General features: G+C 36.5%; 1 protein-coding gene across 6 annotated transcripts in view; it reads right to left on the reverse strand.

The window, feature by feature from the left end:
- Sybu (syntabulin) overlaps positions 1–24,530 on the reverse strand; it is a 101,529-nt gene that overhangs the window by 38,437 nt on the left and 38,562 nt on the right. For all 6 annotated transcript variants that reach the window (XM_090339289.1, XM_090339287.1, XM_090339288.1 and 3 more), the window contains one exon: positions 3,623–3,820. In XM_090339289.1, coding sequence (XP_090195415.1) covers positions 3,623–3,820 — 198 coding nt within the window. The remainder of the gene's footprint in view (positions 1–3,622; positions 3,821–24,530) is intronic.

Below are 24,530 nucleotides of genomic sequence, written 5' to 3' on the forward strand. Positions count from 1 at the left end.
ACGTTGGCTCAAGAATGTTGTTTAGTGCACTAGTGTACTAAGTCAATTTCCTTTCTAGGTAAAATAATGTCATCAGTAAGCTGGGAGTGCACAGATGGAAGGAATGTCTCTAATGGGGTTCCCCCAAAAAGTTCCCTTTGGAGATAGAGGAGAATTATGGGAGGAGTGACACTAGTCAAGATGCATGATACTCATAAATTCATATATCAAATTGAAACCCCTTTGTAGAGTTACTTAAAGGTGATAAAAAGAAAATGAAAAGTTCCCCTTGGAAGGCCTTCATTCCTTTGCTTTTAATCTGCCCCGTCTCCCAGATATATAACTATCTTCCATTGCAAAATCAGTAACAAGTGATTATCCTGAATTCTCCATGATTCACTCACCCTAACCCTAATTACTTGAACAAATTACGCACTATATTTCCCATCTGGGCTGTGGGAGGCTCTGGAGATTCAGCCTTGAATGCTTTGCTGAATTATGGATAAAATAAAAAAACAACAGTCATAACAAAAATACAAAGCTGTCATCAACTGATGTGTAGGGATGCTGGCTTTGCTCCTTTTGGCCAATTTTTTAGTCTGTGTAGGTATTTGATGATAGAAGCCAATGTGACAGAAGGCTCACTGCCTCCAACAAGTTTCCAGAAGGCGATCCTGCCTGGCAGGAAGGGATTCCTGCTGAGTGCACCATAGGCCCTGGTTGGCCAGCCTGGGCTTTCTTTCTGCTCAGCTTATCTTTCCTGGCCCTTCCCAGCATCCTGTGACATATTTCTCATTTCTCTCTGCATCACAAGCTCACTGAACATTATTAGCTCTTCATCTGACTGACCTCCAGGGCATATCAATACCTCATTTTGGAGGTGAAGAGCAGTGCTCCAGAATCTAGTGCAATGAACCTAAAATTAAATGGGCTTTAGTTACTTAATGGAAAGAAACAAACAAACAAACAAACAAAACCTGATCACCTGTGTAAGACCTCCTAATTGCTTGCTATTTTAATAAATTGATATTAGTTTTGATGAGGTAGCTTATTTATTTTTTTTCTTTTCTTTTTCTTTTTTGTTGTGATTAATAGAAGGGTTACATTACATTCACCAGATAGAAGATGCATAACTTCACAAACATTGATACCCTTTCTCATGACATGGTCCCCATTTCCCTCCTCCCTTCCCCCCCTACCCCCGCTTACCTTGATTTCCCCCTTCCCTATCCAATTTCAAATAACCAATTAAGCACATATAAAAGATATCAGATAACAAGGTGAAATATTGTAACAATATGAGATAACCAAGGGATGGCAAAAGAGATGAGAGATAACCTAGTACATTAAGAACAGCAGTCATTCATTATATGGCTGTTGTATCCTTATCCTGGAGGTCCGTACATTTAGTGTCATACTATTTGACCTAATGTCTCTAGATTTTGTTCTATTGTAAATCTCTGCTAGGAGAGCCCAAGAAAACTAATAACAACAGATTCTGGAGGGGATGTGGCCAGGAGGGATCATTACTACACTGTTGATGGGAGTGTGAACTCATTCAGCCACTATGGAAAGCAGTATGGAAGTTCCTCAAAAGACTAAACATAGAACTCCCCTATGACCCAGCAATTCCACTACTTGGCATTTACCCAATCGTCCAGAAACAAGGGCATACTAAATCCACTAGCACAGTTATGTTCATTGCAGCACTATTTACCATAGCAAAGATATGGAACCAACCCAGATAGATGTCCCTCAGTTGATCAACAAGATGTGGTATTTATACACAATGGAATTCTATGCTGCTGTCAGAAAGAATGACATCGCCCCATTTGTTAGGAAATGGAAAGACTTAGAAAAAAATCATATTAAGTGAAGTAAGCCAGACTCAAAGGAACATAGGCCCAATAGTCTCCCTCATTTGTCATAATCGGTTATTATTATTTTTTAATTAGACTGCACATCAAGAGCTGAAGAACCAGCTTCAACTGAGAAGAGGGTCATTTGAGGCAGACTTTTTAACCCAAGAGCTGTACCTTCTTGTGGCATAACAGATTGTGTCTCTGCATTTTATAAATTTTAGAGTCATGTAGGGGACTCACTTCCAGGATTTCCTCCCATTATATTTATGAGATTGACAGGTTTGTTCAGTCAAAAGTTCAGAGAACTATAGGTCACTGCACAGCTTCTTCTCAAATTGGAAAGATTGGGTTCCATTCAAAAGCTGTAGTGATGGGTTTTTTCAACAACAATGTTAGGAACGAAGATTCCCTTAACTTAGTTCTATACAAATACCAAGATGAGCTAAGAAACTGAATCAGTTGACCAATGGTTATCATTACCTTAGGGCAACGAAACTAGGATCCCTAATTTTTGTTGTTACATTTCCTTTTATATTAAGTTGTAGGAGACAGGCCTGGAACTTACCATAGAGCACCAGCTGACCTAAAACTGGTGAGCTTCCTACTTCACCTTTCTCAGTGCTAGTATTATAAGTATGCACCATTAAGATGTGAAGGCTCATAATTCTCAATAAAGGAAATACACACCATCACTGAAATAGTAGATGTTTGCTTGTCCATAGATTGTGTTTTTATGGGATGTAGGTACATAACCCTATGATGGGACCGATGACTTTAGAAGCCCAGGAGTCCTATGCACATTTCCGCGCTCTTACATGCAAAGTCCTATTTGATGTTATTAGGGTGAATCTAAAAGGCCCTGGTCAGATGCATATCCACAACTTTGATTTTTCCCAGCTTTCAAAGCTAGAAGAATTCTTTTATTCCCCCCGTGTTACCCAGTCTCAGATATTCTGTTACACCAACACCAACAGACTAAAATCAAAGGACTAAAGTCCTATACAACTGTTTCATGAAACAAATATTAGAAGAAAAATTAAGAATAAGGATATCTAAGAGCCATGGGTCTGTTTTTTTTCAGGCTTGTATATACACTATATATATATATATATAGTATAATTGTAATTGTTGAAAAAACACAGTTTAGAGGTTGTACCCAAATGTCAATGCTTAGACTTATTGACTTTAATCAATGACTATCTTTGCTTATATTTCTGATATGCAAAATATTTATTTACATATTTCAGATTTTGACAACTCATCTTCTCTAATGCTCCTGGCATTCCATTCACTGCAGGAATTATCTTCATTTCATCTTATAGCAGCTAATGTTTTTCATTACTAATTATATACACATATGACACCACTTAAAAAGAGAATAGTTTCCATGTATGCCCAGCTCTACAGATTTTCATGCTTCTTTTCACCATTTGTGGTAACTTTAGATGATATAATCTAATATAATCAAGTAATTTTATAATTTGTTAGAATTGAAAATAGAGTTTAAATGTTTGGTAGGCCATCCAATTTATATTCTTTATACTTGGTTCCTTTTTTGTTAAACAAACAAATCTCTTTATAATGGATACACACCTCACTACACTTAATTACTAACAAATATTACAGAAAATTCTCTATCTCCCTGAAAAATATGTCTTAGTGCTAGGTACAGGATTAGTGACCCTTGATTTGAGAAACAGGTGTTTTGCTTCCAATACAAAATCTTTCCAGCATTTTAATCTGATTTTTAAAAATATAGGAGGACTAATGATTACACTCACCAGGCTTTACAAATCCTGCCTTTGATTCCTTCTTATGTCGAGTTGATTGGTTGTTTCCCTCACCAACCATTCCAATATTGCATTTCTTTCTGGTAAAGTCTTCATCACTTCCAGGGCAAAAGCCAATGGGACTGTTTGTAGTGTCTGAGGGTGTCTTCACGGGAGACACTGACTGGCTGCTGGGACAGCCAGTGTCATCTAAGAGAGAGCAATTAATGTGTTTAATAAGGAGGAGAAAATCAAAGATAGTACACACCCCCACCCCTGTGCACGCGGGCCCACACACGCGTGTGCATACACACACACACACACTCTGCTAGTGAAGCAGGTTAACTGCAATGCATGACACTGCTTTGATGACTCTCCTTTTGTTTTTCCAAATTTTAGCCACTTGTATTAACAAAATATTGACTGTTTTAAAAGAATACTTATCCCTCATGTTTTAAAGTATAATTTTACTGTTGTTATTAGGATATTACACAGAGGGTTTACCATTTCATAAGTTAGGTAATGAGTATGTTTCCTTTTTGGACAATGTCATTCTTCCTTCACTTTACCCAGTTTTCCCCTCCTGTCCCTGCCTACAACTTACATAGATCATTTTCCACATAGTGTCTTACTAAATAACATGATTGCATTAGCTCACCCTTTTTTGTTAAGAGACTACTTTAAAGGTAAAATATATAAGTTTTTTATTATCAAAATTGTTTGTCTTGGAGCTAGAAATGTGGCTTAGTGATAGAGTGCATGCTTAGCATGCATGGAGCCCTGGGTTTGATTCCTCAGCACACATAAACAGAAAAAGCCAGAAGTAATCCTGTGGTTCAAGTAGTACAGTGCTACTACTTGAGCAAAAGAAGTTCAGGAACAGTACCCAGACCCTGAGTTCAAGCCCCAGGACTGGGGAAAACATTATTTTGTTTAAATCTAAGAATATGTGTTTGGATATGTGATATAATAAAAAAAAATTTTTTTAGCCAGTCCTGGGCCTTGAACTCAGGGCCACTGTCCTTGGGTTTTCTCAAAGCTAAAGTTCTACCACTTGAGCCACAGCACCATTTCTGGCTTTTCTCTATGTATGTGATATCAAGAAATTGAACCTGGGTCTTCATGCATGCCAGGCAAGCACTCTACCTCTAGCCAAACTCCTGGCCCAATATGTGGTATAATTTTAGATGATATGTCTACAGATTTTTGTACAGAGTTAGTAATCCAATGTTCACCAACGCAATTCAAGATCATTAGTTCTGAAAGTAAAGCTACATGAATATTCCTGACTCTACCCAATTTTTCATCCCTTAGCCCATCAGTTGGTTAACAGAGTTTTCTCAATTAAGATCTTTGGCTTTTGAAATTCAAAGAAGTAAAAAGAAGTGATTTTTGTCACATATACATCAATTATAGCCATTTCTGTGTAGCATAGTGATAAAATGAAACTGTTATTCACATCAGAGAAACATTCTGTTAACTTTGACATTTGAGATGATTACTAAACAGGTTCATCATTTTAATTTACTGTGTATGACATGACGTGACCTAAAATCACTAGATGCTTTTTAAGCATATAGCAAATTCATGCTACTAGTATCTACAAATTTATCAAGATACTTGTGATGTTCAGTAAATTCATTTAAATATCAATAAAAATAATCATACAGAAATTTAAAGCCAATCAGTATTACTTAGGAATGTGTCTACTCAAAGTGTTCAATCAGTTGTAATTATTATTCATATTTTTATTATATGAATATATTTTGATGCCAGTTATATAGGTGTCAATTAGAAACAAAACAAGTAACATATACCATTAATAATTTTAGAACTATTAAATTTTTATGAATATGAAGGGCACTAAAATAATTTGCTATCTATCCAAAGCTATCTTAAGATTCCATGGCTGAAATCAAGACAGAAACAGAAGTAGTCATGAATAAAATATAGATTGTCTGAATTATGCCTAGAATCCACCTAAAAAAGAATTGTCACTGTTTCAATTTTGGCTTCCATTTCATTTTTTATTATAAAATATCCTAATTCTTGGAACAAAGTGAACTTGGCACTCACATGATTTTTTTTCTTTTTTCTTTTTCGTTTTGGCATATTATAGGAGCTCCACAGTCTGTCTCTGGAATTGCTGCTTTGTATACTACTCATGCTACTGAATGAGCCACTCCTTTAAATATGCTCTGAACTTCCTGAATGCTTAAAGGCCTCTGGTACAGGCTTTCTCAGGGCAGGTGTGACTCATTCTTTACTATCCCTGCCTCTCTCTTACAGTTGCAGGTCCCTGCTTCAACTCTAAGAAGTTAGAATCTAAAAGTTCAGGGTTGCTAATTATTCAGTCACATTCCTGAAATTTTAAAAGGTTGGAAAGTCTGGACATGGCTTCAAGGGGTAACTGTTTCTTGATTCCTAGTCCAAAACTTGAATGAAGTCTAATTATTCAAAAATTTACCGATTTCAATAATCATCATTTTATATGATCATATTCACAATAGCTCTTGAGCCCTTGCAATCCTCTCCTAACAATATTCTCCTTTGTTCTCACCGTGTGAATGTTTCTGGGGGACAAAAGGTGAACCAATTCATCTGTGAAACCCACTAGATAGTATGTTGGAAATAAACTATACAACTTGATGAGGAAGGGAGTTGGGAGGGAAAAAATTGGGAGAGAATGAGGAAGGGAGTTGATACTGTTCAAAAGGAAATATACTCATTAACTGATTTATGTAACTGTAACTCCTCTGTACATCACATTTAAATAAAATTTAAAAATTTTAATTAATAATTAGATACTTTGTCAAAAATATTTTTATCTACTGCCCTTAAAATTATTTCCTTAGAAGGAAATCAGCCCCATAAATTATCCTAAGTAAGAATATTCCTACCCTGAGTTTTCACGATTAGTCGTGTTAAGCATTAGGTATTAAAGTCTGGATAAAAATGGAGAAGAGGAGCTTAGCATGGTAGTGGCATGAAAAAGGGCAGAACAATTTTTTACCTGCCACAGGTATTTATGATCTCTATCTCCAGGGGCAGGGAATGAGAATGGAACATATTAAATCAATCTTGAACTTTGGGAACCTATTAAAACATTGAATTGCTATTCACATATACATTTCTTTTTACTGTCCACTACTGTGCTCCATCTGAGAGGGAAACAGAAAGACACTCATTCATTGCTTAAAGAATATGTATCTAGTTCAGACACTCAAGCAACCTATAAGTATTCTATCCAGGCCTCATCCTGATGGAGCTTATAAATTAAATAGAGGAGTTAAGTGTTTAACATCAATGCACACTATTTTCAACTACCAAGGGTGTTCTAGTAAATCTGTACCCAAGAAAATCAGTGAGTTCTAAACAGTCGGGGATATGCATCTATTTTGTTTAATGGGACCAAAAAGAATTCTAGCTCATAATAGTGACCAAAACAGCTTGGTACTGGCACAAGAACAGGCCTGAAGACTAATGGAATAGAACTGAGGACCCAGATATTAACCCACAGACCAATGGCCACCTAATCTTTGATAAGGGAACCAAAAAAAATAGAATAGAAGAAAGACAGCCTCTTCAACAAGTGGTGCTGGTAGAATTGGTTAAGCACCTGCAGAAAACTAAAGTTGGATCCTTCTTTGTCACCCTGAACCAGGATTAACTTCAAATGGATCAAAGACCTGGAGGTAAAAGCAGATACACTGAAAACTTTACAAGAAGGAATAGGAGATACGCTAGGTCTCCTTGGCACAGGGAGAAACTTTCTTAATAAGGATCCAGAAACACAACAAATCAGAGAAAGTCTGGATAAGTGGGACTGCACTAAATTGCAGAGCTTCTGTATGGCAAAGGACATAGCTAGTAAACAAACTAGAAAGCCCATCTCAAGAAATGAAGGGCTGGGAGTATAGCTCAAGTGCTTGAGTACCTGCTTACCATACACAAGACCCTGGGCTTGGTTCCCAGCACAAGCAAAAACATTCTCAGTTCATATTTACTCTGAGCTTCGAAGACAAATGGTTTCTCTTTAGAACTTACCATATGGTAAGGTGGACTAAGAATATACGTAAGGGATGTTATATATTAAGCTTCTGTTAAACTTCTGGAGTGTGCTTGTTTCCAGCCACTACCCTGACTATTAATTCAATCTACAGAATCTGTAGCTTTGCAAACATCTGTTGTTTTTTTTTTATAATTCTGGCTTTTACAAGTTTCATTAGTTAAAAAAATGTTACCAAAGACACAATCCTCTAATTTGATAGACACAAGGGAATTGTTTCTGGGCAGAAAAATCTTATCTCTCTGAGAAGTACATGGTAAATACCTCACATTTCCAGGAGAATATGTAGCCAGGTAAGGACATTTGAATTAGTTTTTTTCACAAAGAAAACTTTGCAGCAAGATTTTGGAAAGAAGATATACAAGACTGTTGGGCTACTGGATGGAGAGGAATTTAAACATCCAGCTTTTTGCTGTTGAAAATTTACATTTCTTTCTGCACTGTTTATGGTTAAGTATAACTTTACTTAAAAAATCAGGAGCACTTTACATGTTTTATGCAGTGTGATCCATTTGAAAATGCGAGGTCATTTCCTTCTAAGGAGAACGACTTGGTATCTCACTTCAATGGGCCCAGGCTGGCACCAAGAAGAACTCAGAAAAAAGCAACCCGCACCAAGGTGTACTTTAAATTATCATCTTGTACAACAAAAGGAGACTAAATGATATACTTCTCTTCCTCTGCTTATGCTGAAGAGTAGGCTCTTTTGATGCTATTCTTGTTCTTTTACTTAAACTCTGTTGCCACAAGAAAAAACAGTTATGAAAAGGATACATACACACTTAGAATTTTAGAAGATGTCACTTGTCTGAAGCTTTCTAAGAAATATGCCTTCTGAGTAGACTGTGCAGTGTTGTTATGAGGGAAAAGGTTCCTAAGATTTATAGACAGCCAGGGAAAATAGGCAACTATTATAATTCTGTTTTGTTTGTTTTGTTTCTGCGCCAGTACTCCGGCTTGAACTCAGGGACTAAGTGGTGTCCTTTAGCTTCATTTTTTTACTCAAGACTATGCTCTACCACTCGAGCCACAGCTGTCCTTCAACTATTATAAATCTATATCTGGATGTTGTTAGGACTTTACACTTGCTAACCTGGTGTTCTACCAAGCCCCCAGCTTAGTTTTGTTTATTTACTTTTGATAGCTACTTTTGAGATTGAGTCTTGTTTCTTGCCTATAATGTTTCTTGGTGTCCTAGAGATCAGAGGCCCCAGATCTTTTTCCATGGAGATAGAGTCTAATGGATTTTTCTTCCCTGGCTGGCTTAAGTACACGATCCTTCCAATTTCAGCATACTATATAGCTTGGGATAACAACATACATCACTGTGCCCAGCTGTGAGTTGAGAAGAAACCTTGTGAATTTTTCTGCTAGGACTGTCCTTGAATTTTGATTCTCCTCTTCTCAGCTCCCCACATAGCTAGGATTACAAGTGTGAGCCACTGGCACCTCACTATACTCTAAATATGCTAACGGAATTTGCTAAGCAGAAGGAGCTTGAAAACCTTCTGTTGATGAAATTTTAGCTTAGTTTTACTTATTATAATGGTAATACTAATTGTTGGATATCTGGACTACAGAAGAGTACTGACGTAAATAAATACAAATGAAAACTTTTCTCTATAATGATTTTTGTCCAGAAAATAAATTTAACAGCTTGGTTAGGTTTTTTTTTAATATACAAAACAGTAGTGTACTTGCTTGATTACTTCTTATCAAAATTTCTACAGATGTTACATATAAGGTTATTATTCTATCACTGAACTTCTTAGAACTTGTTGGGGTAGAAAGAAAGAAGCTGTTCAAGTATTAACATGAACCAACACAAAAGGGCTCTGTTAAAGAGACAAAAATACTTTGAACATAAAAAAAACATAAATAAAAGGCTAGAGACAGAGTTCAATGGTAGAGTGCCTGCTTAGCAAATGGAAGGTCCATTCAAACCCCAGTTCTGACATAGTGAAAAAAAAAGAAGAAAATAAATATTGAAGTATTAATACCCATTAAAGAATGTGTATTAAAGAATTCTATGATAGGGTTAATCTCATATTGTTACAGTATCTGACTTTGTTACCTGGTATATTATATATATATATATATATATATATATATGTTTATCTGTTTATTTGAAATAGGAGGGGAAAAAGATGAGGGGAAAGGGTGTGGGGAGGGAAATGGGGACAAAAGCATGAGAAGGGGTATCAATGTGTGAGAAGTAATGCACCTTCTATCTGGCGAATATAACTGTAACTCTCTATACATTACAAAAATTCTATAAATTCATTTTCATACTGAAAGGAGAAACAACCCCTTCCCTTTTCAAATTCAATATCCAGGATCATTGGACATTATAATTGCACAATAATATAGGAATTATTCCTATTAAAAATTCCAATTAAAATGAAAGAATTAGCATACATTCTTATGGTAAAAAATATCCTACAAAAACTATATGCTTTTTCAGTGTAATAAATATCTGTCAGTAATAGTGAATGATTTTTTTCCTTACAAATACATTCTGTTTAATGAAAATAGATTGATACTTTGCAACCTCAAATTAAATAATCAACTTAAACACCAAACAAAAAAGATGAATTGGGATCAGACCTCACCAAAATGTACCTACTAGATAGTCATAGCACTAGCCACAGTCTTGGACAATACAAAGTTTATACCTTCTGACAGAACAGGAGACTACACACATATAAAACAAAACAGAACAAAAAATATAGGCAAAAATCTGTTTCTGCCCTATACACATATACGCACATACAAAATAATGTCCCCAAACCTAAAAATGGCTTAAAATAAATGTCCGTGTTACAAAATTACGTAGAGATAATGATTTAAATTGAAAGTTGCTAAACTGAAACATCAGGCCAAATCCAGTCCTTGCCTGTGTTACTGGAACACAGCCACTTACAATCCTTTACATTGTCTGTGCTGGCTTGCTAGCAATTATGGCAGAGCTGAATAATTGTGACAGATGCTAGACAGCCTGAAAAATCTACAATATTTACTATCCTGCCCTTGCAAATAACAAATGTGTGGATCGCTGGACTGATTTATACGATGAGAAAGCAAACAGGTACTTTTGAGACAATGGAGATTTCAGTGGTATCAACCATATAAAGAAATTATATCACTATGATTATATAAGATATATCTATGATTTTGTTAGTAGAGTATGTAGAAAAATTGTGAAATAATGATGTCTGAAGATTTTTTTAAAAATCCTTCAGCAAAGGATTAAAAAAATGGACAACGTGTCTTTAATGTACTATGTATCTCTCATCTATTTTGCTGTCCCTTGGTTATCTCAAATTGTTACAGTATTTCACCTGGTTATCTAATATATTGTATATATATGTTTTGGTTTTTGAAATTGGATAGGGAAGGGGGGAAACAAGATGAGGGGGAGGGGTAATGGGAGGGAAATGGGGACCAAACATGAGAAAGGGTATCAATGTTTGTGAAGTAATGCACCTTCTATCTGGTGAATATAATGTAACCCTTCTATTAATTACAATAAAAATATATGGCAAAAAAAGAAATAGGGAAGGGGAAAGCAAGACAATTGGGAAGGGTTTGGGGGAGTGAAATGTGGTCAAAAACATAAGAAGGGGTATTAATGTGTGAGAAGTAATGCACCCACTACCTGGCAAATGTAACTGTAACCCCTCTATACATGACCTAAATAATAAAAAAAAAAACAAAAAAAGAAAACAATGGACAATGTGGCAAATGTAGTATTTTTCTATCACTTAAATTTGAATAAAGTGTACAATGAACCTCCAAGTTTATTGTATATCCCCTCTGATTTTTGAATACGCTTAAATATTTGTGTTTGAAAATGTTGTTTTAAACGTGTATTCATTTAAAGTAGATATGCAGATGGTATTTTAAGGACAAATTCCATCTATCAGAATATTTTTAGGCTTCCATCTTTTTCTCAAGCTGCTTTAAGAAAACATTATTCAGCTGCTTTAAGAAAACATTTTATACATAAATCTTTGGCCTATTTTTTTTTATTAGCTCATAGAATGTATGTCAACTTAAATTTCTAAATCTTCTAAGAAGTCTTTCTCTTTTATTAAGAACATTACATTTACTAAATCCTTACCATAATGGTCTTGCTCATACTTTTTCAATAACTAAAACTGATCTTGATATTTTAATTTCCATGAATTTAGTCATTAGTAGTTCTTAATATCTTACACCTATTAATTGACTTTTAAAATTTCTTATTGATCTGTGCATACTACATCTTCATATAAATGGCATAACCCATTGTCATATTTCGCCCACTTTGTTGTTTTTAATTTCAAAATGTTTTTGATATGCAAATCTTTTCCTATTTATTCCAAATCTCATCATATGTTCCTTGTGATCTCATCCAATATTTTTATGCTTAACTAAAACACTTTCTTTCTTTAAAGTTAAAGATCAACTAAGAGGGTTGGGAGTTTGGCCTAGTCGTAGAGTGCTTGTCTTGCATGCATAAAGACCTGGGTTCAATTCCTCGGTACCACATACATAGATAAAAGCCGGAAGTGGTGCTGAGGCTTAAGTGTAGAGCTCTAGCCTTGCGGAAGTCCAAGGACAGTGCTCAGACCCTGAGCTCAAGCCCAGGACTAGCAGAAAAAAAAAATGATCAACTAAGAACCTATATTTCTTTCTCTTTTTTGTACACTGAATTTTTTTATTAAAGAATATATTAACATTGATTTTTACATCATATTTCAAATGACATGTTTAACAAACAGGTATTCAAGAAGGGAATCTCTATATACAATCACTGGCACTTAGATTTTAGAACATAATCAAAATTAGGCTGAGGGTTTGTATGTCATAGATAAATAATAATCTATGTAATAAAACATTATGTCTATAGAGTCATAAGTTTTTATGACTATGTAGTTGTGTTTATATTTCCAATACCATGTCCATAGCATTGGGTATACAACTTTTGAGTCCTCTCTCTTATACTGTTTGGTTCTAATAGCCACATATTAAGGATACCATGCACCTTTTGTTCCTTTGGTCTTGACATCTCACTCAACATGATTCGCTCTAGATTCATCCACTTCCCTGCAATTGCCATTATTTTATCTTGTCTGTTGGCTATGTAGAATTCCATTGTGTGTGTATGTATATATATATATATATATATATATATATGTATCCATTCATCTGCAGTAGGACATCTGGATTGTATCCATCACCTGGCTATTGTGAATAGTGCAGAGATGAATATAGCTGAGCAGGTGTCCTTATCATATCTTGGGTTATGATGTTCAGGGCAGATTCCCAGAAGTGGTATGGCGGGATCATAGGAAGGGTCATTTTTCAGTTCTGTAAGAAACCTCCACACTGCTTTCAGAGTGGCTGAACCAGTTTACAATCCCACAGCAATTTAGTAGGGTTCCTTTTTCTCTACAACCCCACAAGCATGTGTCATTGTCTGAGTTCAAAATCTTGGCCATTCTTGTTGGGGTAAGGTGGTATTTCAGGGTTGTTTTTATTTGCATTTCCTTTATGACCATGATGATGAACATATTCTCATATGCTTTTCTGCCATTTTAATCTCTTCTTTTGATAAGTCTTTCTTTAGTTCCCTTGCCCATTTAGTGAATGGTTTGTTGGGTTTGGGGGGGATTAGTTTCTTAAGTTCCCTGTAGATACTGGATATTAGGCATTTGTCAGATGTATTATTGGTAAATATCTTTTCCCAAGAAAAGGACATCAAAGAGATCCACATAGGGAAAGAAGAAATTAAACTATCCCTATTCGCAGATGACATGATCCTCTACTTCAGTGACCCAATAAGCTCTACTCCCAAACTCCTAGAATTAATAAACCACTTTAGCAAAGTGGCAGGATACAAAATTAACCTTCAGAAGTCAGTAGCCTTCTTGTGCACCAAAAATACACAAACCGAAGGCCAAATCAAGAAAACGATCCCATTCACAATAGCCCCCAAAAGAATAAAATACTTAGGAATTAACTTATCCAAAGATGTAAAGGAATTATTTAATGAAAATTATGAAAGCCTAACAAAAGAAATTAAAGAAGACATTAGGAAATGGAAAGACATCCCATGCTCATGGCTAGGGAGAACCAACATAGTGAAAATGGCTATACTGCCAAAATTGATATACAAATTCAATGCAATCCCCATCAAAATCCCAAAGACGTTCTTTACTAAAATAGAAGATACAATCCAAAGGTTCAGATAGAGCAAGAAAAGGCCAAGAATAGCCCAAACAATTCTAGGCAAAAAGAGCAATGTTGGTGGTATTACAATACCAGACTTCAATCTCTACTGTAGATCCATAAGAACAAAAAAATAGCATGGTATTGGCACAAAAATAGACCAGAAGATCATTGGAACAGAATAGAAGATCCAGAAATAGAACCACATACCTATAGTCAACTTGTATTTGACAAAGGAGCCAAAGATATACAGTGGAACAAACACAGTCTATTTAATTATTGGGGCTGACAAAACTGGGCAGCCATATGCAGAAAACTAAAAATTGACCCTAGCCTTTCACCATGCACAAGCATTAACTCAAAATGGATCAAAGACCTCAATGTGAGACCGGAAACTATGAAACTGCTACATGATAGAGTAGGAGAGACACTGGAATTCATAGGCACAGGCAAAAGATTCCTGAACAGAATCCTAGGGTCACAACAGATTGGAGAGAGACTTGATAAATGGGACACCTAAAAATAAAAAGTTTCTGCACAGATAAAAGCATAGCCACAAAAGTAGAGAGACAGCCAACCAACTGGGAAAAGGTATTTACCAATATATTTCTCTCTTAATATGACTGGCTTCACTCTTCATAAGCATTCACTCTACTTAAAATTTAATGTGAGGATTAAATATTAACTTTAATGTGAGGATTAAATACTAACTTTATTACTTTTATTAGAAATCTATCCTTTCTGCATCAGTTTCTAATGTGAAAATATGTATGTGATAAATACTTCTGCATAATTAACTTATATAGTCTTAAATGTTAAGATTTTCCAAAGTGTCTGAATGTGCACATGAATGTGTACTACAAAGTTTCCTGATAATTAAGAAATGTGTCCCACAGTCATATTTCAAACACATTTGGCAGCAATTATGACAAACAAGTCCTACCCACATCTTCTTGCATCAATTACATAGAATTTTCAGAATTTGACAAGAATAAAATACCACATTTTAAAGATTAGAAATAAAATATTTTTCACAATCCAAGAACCATCTCCTCTGACTTTAGATCTCAGAGCTTATTCATTTTCCAGAATGTCAAAAGAAAATATTTCAGAAGACTCATTTAAAACTAACATCAGGCTGGAGAAAATGTGGTTTTTGTGCCATAATGTCTTGAAACATTCAGTTATGGTTTGATGCTGTTAGATGTTCAGTTTCATAATTTAGGGGAGGAAAATAATTGCTACTTTGAAAGATACAGAAATTCAGTTCATTCTCATGAAGAAAAGCAACGTTTACTGGCATTCATTTAATATATAATAATTGACTATTTACAATATTCAACATACTGCTATTACTGTTAATTTCATTACTTCAGATACTGGAAGTATTAAGGACACATATAAAATGTGAAGGTTGAAATTCATGGTTAATCTGAACCACAGGAAAACACTATCATGCAACATGCTTATTTCCTGAAAGGATACAGAGAAGCTGACAAAAACTATTATTTATTAAATACCTATCTTAAGGCAAACATACTAACGGCTACTATAGATGTTCAATATGTAATATCTTGGAAAACTGAGGCTTAGAAAGGCTGAGAATCTCATGGGCACACAGCTACTAAGTAATTAACTCAGAATTCAAACTCAGATTGGCAAGACCAAAGTACATTTTGCTTATTAGACTAATCTAGCTGGCTTTTTTTGTGTGTGCCAATCCTGGGGCTTGCACTCAGGGCCTGAGAACTGTCCTTGGGTTTTCTCAAGGCTAGAGCTCTACCACTTGAGCCACAGTACCATGTCTGGCTTTTTCTACGTATGTGGTACCAAGGAATCAAACTTGGGTCTTCATGCATGCTAGGCAAACAGTCTACCACTAAGCCAAATTCCTGCACAACCCCCCTTAAAAAAAAAAAAAAGATGAAGAAGAAAACACCTTTTTCTACTTAGGCTTGTTCCAAGAGGAAACATTAGTGATTCTAGGAATGCCAAATTAAAAACAGACAAAGGAAGCTGTTAGGAAGAAGCTATCCCATAATAAGAAGACCACAAAAATTTGAGGAAAATCCTTCTAGCTGTTCCTAGTATTTCTGTCTCCACACTTTAGACATATGTAAAGGATTCTAGATTTTCAGTAGCAACATCTAGATTTCTATTCCTTCATTTAACTTTAACATTTCCTTAAAGTAAGGACTCACAACCCTACAAAGCTCTATATTAATTTTGCTTCAGAAATACATATGTTGGTAACTTGTATTCAATATTGAAGTGTGAGAGTCCCACTCATCCATCCATCTATCCATCCAACCATTAGTCTCTCCACAAGTGATTACTGATGCCAGGCAAAGGTGGCTCACGCCTGTAATAAATGGTTCAAGCCAGTCCAGGCATTAAAGCCCTGTGACTCTTATCTCCAATTAACCTCCAGAAAACCAGAAATGGCTCCAGTGGTAGAGTAATAGCCTTGAGCGGAAGACCTCAGGATCAGTGCACAGGCTCATAGTTCAAGGTGCATGACTGACCAAAAAAAATATTATTGATGCCATTTATGTGGTGTGGATGAAATTATAATCAAGTTTCATATTTTTCCTTAAGATTAATATTTTCTCTAATAGTGATGAGAGTTAAGAAACATGTAAGAAAACATATCAAAATGTTATTTTGGACAATTAATGTATTAATTTAAAAATTATTTTAAGTATTTCTACAAAGGAATTAGCATTCAGAATGTCAATTTATTAGTACAGTGTATCTTGGTGGATATAATACTTGGCATTATGTGATATATTGTTAATGAAATAAAACTGTGTAAATTATGCTTACTAAATAGGTGGAAAGTAGAAAGTAAATGATTAGATAGGTAGTCCTGAAAAGCTAAAGAGGTAACTTAATTTGAGAACACAAAAATCTGAAGCAACTATTGAAAGGAAAGCATGGTAAAGAATTTCAGGCAAAGGGAACAAGATGTGCAAAAAGCTCCAAGATAAGAAGGAATGTACAGGGTGACAAGAATAGAAGGACCAGTAATGAAGTTGGAGGGAGGCAAAAATCCAGACCCATACAGGATTATGGACTAGCAGTCATTATATTTATCTTGAGGGCAATTAAATATGTATTAAGCAGAAGGCAACACGTTCTTCATGCTTATAAAGGAGAATGGATTGAGTTAATAATAACATATTTAACTATGTTAATATTAGGTGCCTACTGAGGACCAAATTTTGTTTAAAAAATAAAACCTTAACACAAAGTCTCAACTACTTTAATTAAATACCCATTTGCGAAGGGGTCCATTATCATCCAGATTAGCAAATCCGGCATCAGCACTTTAAGTCATCTGCCCAATCTTTTACCTGCAAGTGGTATAAATTTAAATAAGCTAACTCCAGATAGACAGCCATTATTCTATGTGACCTGTGTAGGATGAAAGGGAGTAATTGAAATAAACTATTTAAAGATCACTACATGTGAACAATGAAAAGTGATAATTCTTTGACTAGGGCAGTAGTAGCAAAAAGTTGAAAAAAGAAAACAAATTTCAGGTACACTTGGAAAAATAATTGAAAGCACTTATTTATAATGAAAAAGTGCAAAAAGTCTCACCTGTCCCTCCATCTATCCATGCATCCACGCACATTTTCATTGATCCAGTTATACTTTCTACAAATAATTACTAATTTCCTCTGTGTGTCAGGTATTATTTTATGGATAAAATGACCAACAAGAATCATCTTTTTCCTTAAGGACCTTGCAATTGAGTATTAAGGAGTGATAGTTACCAAGCAACTAAAAAACAACATTATGCAGATTGAGTAGATAGGACGTGAGAAGGACTTCACTGGATAGATAAATGATCAATGATGTCATCTAGGTTTTTTTTTTCTCTTAAACAACTGGGTATATGGTGGTCATGTCTAAAGGAAAGAGTTTATATAGAAGGTGAAATTGAGATTTCTTATTTTGATATAGCAAACGTAAAGCACAAGTTAAGCAAGACACTAGTATATCAAGTAGGCACTTGAATGAATGTGGTGGAGGTGGTCTATAGAATACTCATGCTATAGGAAAGTATAATTAAATGCAAAGACCTGGAGAGAAAGAGAAGGGGAGCAAGAAGAGTGAGAGGACAGTGCCTTGAGAGGCAGGAGAACACACAAACCAAAGATGAAAACTTTTTCCGAGGAAGAAGTTGTTCAACATCTTAAGGACTACTAAGAGGGCAGACAAGGAAATGCCAGATATAGCAAAAAGACCACTCCTGTGGTGACTTGGTGACACAGAGGAGGAGCAGAGGAATGGGGATGGGAACTGCAAAGATGAGAGATCAAGGGGAAATTCTTCTCTCCCCATGGGAGCTGCCTGTGTTCTGGCACCAGTACAGAGGAACTATGGACATGAAGTAATGAAAATGAACACCTTACACTATAAGACGCAACCTGCGGCCTGCATCTCTGCAAACAATTGGAGAGTGAAATGATTATTTAATGGATGCCGCTTTTGCTTCTTGGAGATGAAACAGTCATCTCACAAGCAAACATTCTCAGGATTTTCCGAGCTATTTTGGAACCTGGTGTGCTCCTGTAAAAGTCTCTCAGTGCAGCCCTTGGTGGAATTAAACAGACATGTTGTCAAATCACTTGAAGTGAGCTCTATATCCCGGAAGATGCAAAATGCTTTCCGAAATAAGGGCATTGGATCTGGTTTCCTACTGAGTTAATTAATTTGCCCCTGGAAGGGATATCATGGTTCAAGTATTTAGCGATGCAAATTATAGCACAAGTTGAATGTTCTGATGAAAGGAGGGCTGATGCTGATATTGGGGTACAGGGAGGTGCCATCACTCCTGTGAGGTAGTGGGTGGCGAATTTACCCGTCACAGAAGTTTTTGTTTCTATTATTCTTTCACAGGATTATGATCTTTCCAAAAATAGGCCGGTCACAAATCTTTGTGACATTCCTTCTTCCTTCATAATATGAGTTTACTTGAAGTTTCTAGGCCATGCTTTTTTTTTTTTTTAAGGTTCAGTTTCTTTAAGTCTCCTGTGCCCCTAGGGGAGATGAGGGAAAGAAGGAAGAGAAAGGGAAGAGAGCTGGAAGAATAGGGAGAGAAGATAAAGCTGAGACAGTGACGAGACTGGGAAAGCAGCTTTATGGCATCAAATGCTTACATTAGGAAAGTTCTAGGGCTAGGAGCATAGCCTAGTGATGGAGTGCTTGCCTAGCATGTAGGAAGCCCTGGGTTGCATTCTCTGGTATCACATACACAGAAAAGCCAAAAGTGGTATTGTGGCTCAAATGTTAGAGTGCCAGCCTTGAGAAAGCCCAAGGACAGTCCCCAAGTCCTGAGTTCAAGCCCCAGGACTGGAAAAAAAAAAAAAAAGAAGTTCCAAACCATCCTAACAACACCTGGATTACTATTAGCTGTGTTGCACCAATGTAAACATTCTTCCTCCCTTTCACAATGGGGAATCTGGTGGTAAAGTAAGAGATAAAAATAGGGAGAGGCCGGGAGTTTGGCCTAGTGGTAGAGTGCTTGCCTAGCATGCACAAAGACCCAGGTTTGATTCCTTGGTACCACGTACATAGAAAAAAAGCTGGAAGTGGTGCTGAGGCTCAAGTGGTAGAGTTCTAAGCCTTGAAAAAGTCCAAGGACAGTGCTCAGGCCCTGAACCCAAGCCCAGGACTGGCAAAAAAAAAAAAAAAAAAAAATAGGGAGAAAGGCAAAACTGTATATTGTACAGCTTATACAATTATGATATTTGGGCTTTCTATTTACAAGCAAAGAATTGTTTGGGGTAATCCATATGCATTGTGGTGTCTACTTCAGTCTCGGACTATAAGGGTTGAAAATTGAACCTAAGGCCTTCTACATGCTAATTATGTGCTCTACAATGCACAGAGCTCACTCTACCTTACTTCTTTTTGTGAAAAGGATATAAGAACAACAGACAGAGAGAAAGAGAGACAGAGAGAGAGTGGGACACAGAGAGAGAGAGATGCTCATAGTATAATTACAGTGGCATTCATAAAACAAACTTTGTAATATTGGAACTTAGCGTCACAGTCAAAATGTCTACTCATAGAATGGTTGAATGAATGATGGTCCTCTGGAGAGTGGAACGTCATTTGTCACTTCAGGGACACAAATGAGGATGACTTCTGGGTGCTGGGGCAGGAGACATGGCCAGTTTGCTCATTGCTTAGCCCAGCTACTAAAATAGTAAGTATCTTTCCACAATGAATATGTGAACAGAAAAAAAAAAAGAAACACAGTTATACCTAGCTTATCTTTAGCAAAAAGCAAAATAAATCCTTTGTAATGCTATCCACTCTGACACATGTGCTTGCACATCTATTAACAACTGTGTTCTGTGGTCTATGGATAAAGTAATACATAATTCTCATAAACAGAAGGTAGAGCTCCCATTAACACCACAGAATAAATAGACAGGGAATCTAGGTCAGTCTCTGATAGGAATGCTACCTAGGAGAACATGTTATAGACACATGGAGAAAAGAAACAATGAAAACTGAGCCAGCTAGGGAAGAAGAGGAGAAGCCCAGAGAAAACCCATACAAGCAGGGAAAGTGAAAAGGATATGAGTTTCTGCTGGGAAGGGGTGCATACTGCATCATCCCAAAGACAAGCATAGGTGTGCACTTGTTTGGGGTCCCTGTCAAAACAGGAGTATACAGGAAATGATGAACCTCTGTTCTGAGCCAGGAGCCCCAATGGCTTCCCAGCTGATGGAACTCAGCTTACCCAGAAGTCAGGGGCTGTCTACCTAGGCAGGAGAGCAGCTGCGTGGTGTCAGCAAGTAGAAGAGCAGGGGTCAGGATTTGCCATGGTACCCCTGAATCACCCTGCAGAAATCCATCCATCAGTCTTGTACATAGGAAGCTCACCCATCCCCCTCCAGGTCTGTGGAAGGAGACTGAGGCTTTCTCAGAATAAAACCTGCCTGGAGGTTGAAACAGGGTGGTGGCTGGTGTCAAGTCAGAGCCTGGGAAATGCAACTGTGTGACCTGCAGCTACACAGGTAATCTTGGCTGTTGGATTTTCTCACGGTTTAGGCTTACATGACAGTGAAAAAAGGATTAAGTGATGCAGTACTCCTCATGGTTTCCTAAACAGATCCTCATAAATCTTTTCACTTTTCACACATGGATCTCTTTTCCTTCATGACACATTCTGCTTCTCTTATATATCCTTTAAAAATCTTGCCAATGATTCAGGAAAGCGTTTTTCTGATTTTCTTAACAAGAGGTCTCTTTTCTAGACAGTACTGGGTCATGGCTGTTCTTGAAATTTCAGCAGGTTGAAATCAAGATAGGAAGATTTCCTTTATTTAAGAAAACTATTAAATTGTATACTGAATATGTGTTTACATGCTTTATTCATTGAGTGACTATGATAGTGCCCATTCTCAATAAATTTTGTCAAATAAGAATTCTTAACTTGTCCTGTTCTCAGTATTTTGCCTTTCACAAAATTTCACAAAATACTTAATGTTAAACACTTATTGTCCCATGTACTGTGAAGACTTAAAATATTGTTCCTTTTCTTACTAGTCTGTTGTCTACTAAGAGCCAAGTAACACAACAAGACATTATAAAACCAGGTCTGCTAACCATGCTCAAGGAAACAGAGCAAGGCACAGCAAATTTGGATGTTGTTACACCCTTGGCCTTCTACTCTAATCTGGATAGGTTATGTATTTAGTATCCAAGATGGTTAGGTGTGCCTATTACTGAACTTTGGAATATTTACATAGACTCTCAAAAGTTTGGAATTTTGGAATACTTAAGATTGCAGATTGTTAGATTACAGATGGACAACTAAAAATGTACTTACTCATACCATGAGTCTATTATTAGTCTATTTTATGCTTTTAACTCAGATCTTCTGATGCCATAGTTTAATCTCATCTAGTACATAATGCTAATTAATGCTCTGTCTTAGCATCTTCGGCCTTATGTAATATGAGTGGCCAATGCTGATAATAAGTGGAGCAACAAGCTCAAATTACAGGGCAAGAATATGTGTGTGTGTGCGTGTGTGTGTGTGTATGTGGGTGTGGTGTGCACCCTGGGTGTGGATGAAAGGGTTAGGGACATGAAACAAGAGAGTAAAAGATACCAGTGTGGGTATCAGATCCAAAGATTTATCCCATTTGTCCAGGGTCAAGTTCAGGCTGTAAAATAACTGATTCCCTGCCCCCTCCTCTACCCCATCTTTATTCTTCATTCATCTTTGGAGTCTTAGAACAATTCCAAAGTGTTTTGCAGGAAATTAATTTATACTTATTGTACAACTATGTGTTGGCAAAAAGTTGTAAAGTGTGGAATGTCATAAAGCTTCCAGGCCTCAGTTTCTCCTTTATTCCTTGTATCCACTGGGTCTACTCTTAGTGCGCCCAGTCATCCCAATCCCAAAGACAGAAAATGATATAGTAAATGTGGCTAGAGGAAGTAATGACAGAGAGAAATGCATAGAAAGTTAAGTAAGAACATCCTTTGTTTTTCCCTTCACTTTTCTATCATTTGCAACAAGTTAAATCCCTTGTATAGAAATACATAATATTACTGCTGTGATAAATGACCTGAGATTTGCCATTAGTCAAAAGTTATACATTCCTGGGACTGGGAGTTTGGCCTAGTGGTAGAGTGCTTGCCTAGCCTGCACATGAGAACCTGGGTTCGATTCCTTGGTACCACAAACATAGAAAAAAAACCAGAAGTGGTGCTGAGGCTCAAATGGTAGAGCTCTATCCTTGAGAAAGTCCAAGGACAGTGCTCAGGCCCTGAGCTCAAGCCTAAGACTGGCAAAAAAAAAAAAAGTTATATATTCCTGGAACATGGAGAAATTTCCCTTCTCCCATGGCCACTGATTTAAAGAGCTTGTTGGTCAGCATTTTCACCATCTTTGACCTTCAGGCATTCTGTAGTTCCAGTTTGGGCATAATCATTGTCTTCCTCATATTTCACACAAAGACTGCAAAGCAGGGAGTCTCAGACTTTAGCATGCATGTAGACAATCTAGAAAACATATAAAATATAGATTCATTGCCCTGACCATTCCAAGATAGAGATTTTACAGTGAGGATGCACTATTCTAATTTTAGCTAAGTTTTGCTGATGATTCTCCTGTAGACAAACCACATACTCTGAAACAGGCAAATGCTGCCATAAAGATGAATGTTTCAGATGAGGGAACAGAAGACACTATATGAAAGGAAATGTACTCATTACCTGACTCGTATACTTGTAATTCCTCTGTATATCACCTCTCTGACAATAAAGTAAATTAATTTAAAAATATATATTGGGGGAATATAAATATATATATATAGAGAGAGAGAGAGAAAGAGAGAGATAGATAGAGAGAGAGAGAGAGAGAGAGAGAGAGAGAGAGAGAGAGAGAGAGAGAGCAAACACATGAAAAGAGTGAATAGGCCACATAGGTAGCAGTAAATACCATTACTTTATAGACTTAACCAGGATTTCTTCTGAAAGAAGAAATACATAGAAAAAGCCAGAAGTGGTGCTGTGGCTTAAGTGATAGAGCAGAGCTCTGGCCTTGAGAATGCCCAAGGATAGTGCCCAGGCCCTAAGTTCAAGCCAAAATAAATAAACAAATTAATTAATTAATATAATGGCAAATTTTACGATGATGACCATAATAGTAAACATTTGTGACATACAAAGAAAGATGAATGTTTTAGAATGCAAGTGATATTTTCAGATTAAGAACCATAACATAGGTAAGCGTAAATCTCCATCTCTTGCATCTTTCACAGTCTCCACTAGTGAGAATTTTTATTTTATTGAAAGGAAAAGTCAATTTGTTCTTGTCCTAATTGCATTTACCATAGTCTCAAAAAATGTCCTATGTCCCCACCACCTGTAACCTGAATACATTTCTGTAGCTGTGGTAATGAAGTCTTGAAGTATGTTAATGCAAAAGCACCTCGTTCCCTCACTCATAAAACAATAACTAAATTCTTAGGGTCTTTGTTTTTCAATTCACCGTAGGTTGGCATTCATTCAATTATAGATAATTTGGTATGGCAGCTCTCTTTACTTGAAGCAGTTCCTCTCAGCCCTCACCATTTCATTTGCTTCATCTAGATGCCAAGTTTCCTCAACTAGACAAGAGCATAGCAGAAATATTTTTGGTTGGCAAGGCCAGCAGATTTTTGGAGGCTCTGTCATGCCTCAGCAGCTCACCAGTCAGGTTATAATTTGCCTTAATTGTTCTGCCCTCAAACAGCAACAACAATTATCTCTAGGTCTTTTGGCATTTAAAGAAATGTTTATTTTCAAGACACTGTTAAAAGAAAAAAAAACCCAACATTCTGCTAACACCATGATGGAGATTAGGGGGAAAAAAATCTCCAATTTTGACTATTTTGTTTGTTGACTGGGTACATGCTTTTCAATACGGCTGACACACTTGTCCATGGTAGGACCATATTAGAAGCATGAAAATAACTTGGGGAAATTACTGGTCTCTCATAAAATAACCAGTTTTCTATATGCATAATTTGTTCCACCTGCCATGTTTACAAGGCACCCCAAGGAGAATGAGCTTAAAACCCAGCAATCCATCTGCCTCTCAGTTCCAAGGGG

Source organism: Megascapheus bottae, chromosome 9 (genome assembly GCF_031878675.1).
Source record: "Megascapheus bottae isolate mThoBot1 chromosome 9, mThoBot2.hap1, whole genome shotgun sequence".
Taxonomy (NCBI): Eukaryota; Metazoa; Chordata; class Mammalia; order Rodentia; family Geomyidae; genus Megascapheus; species Megascapheus bottae.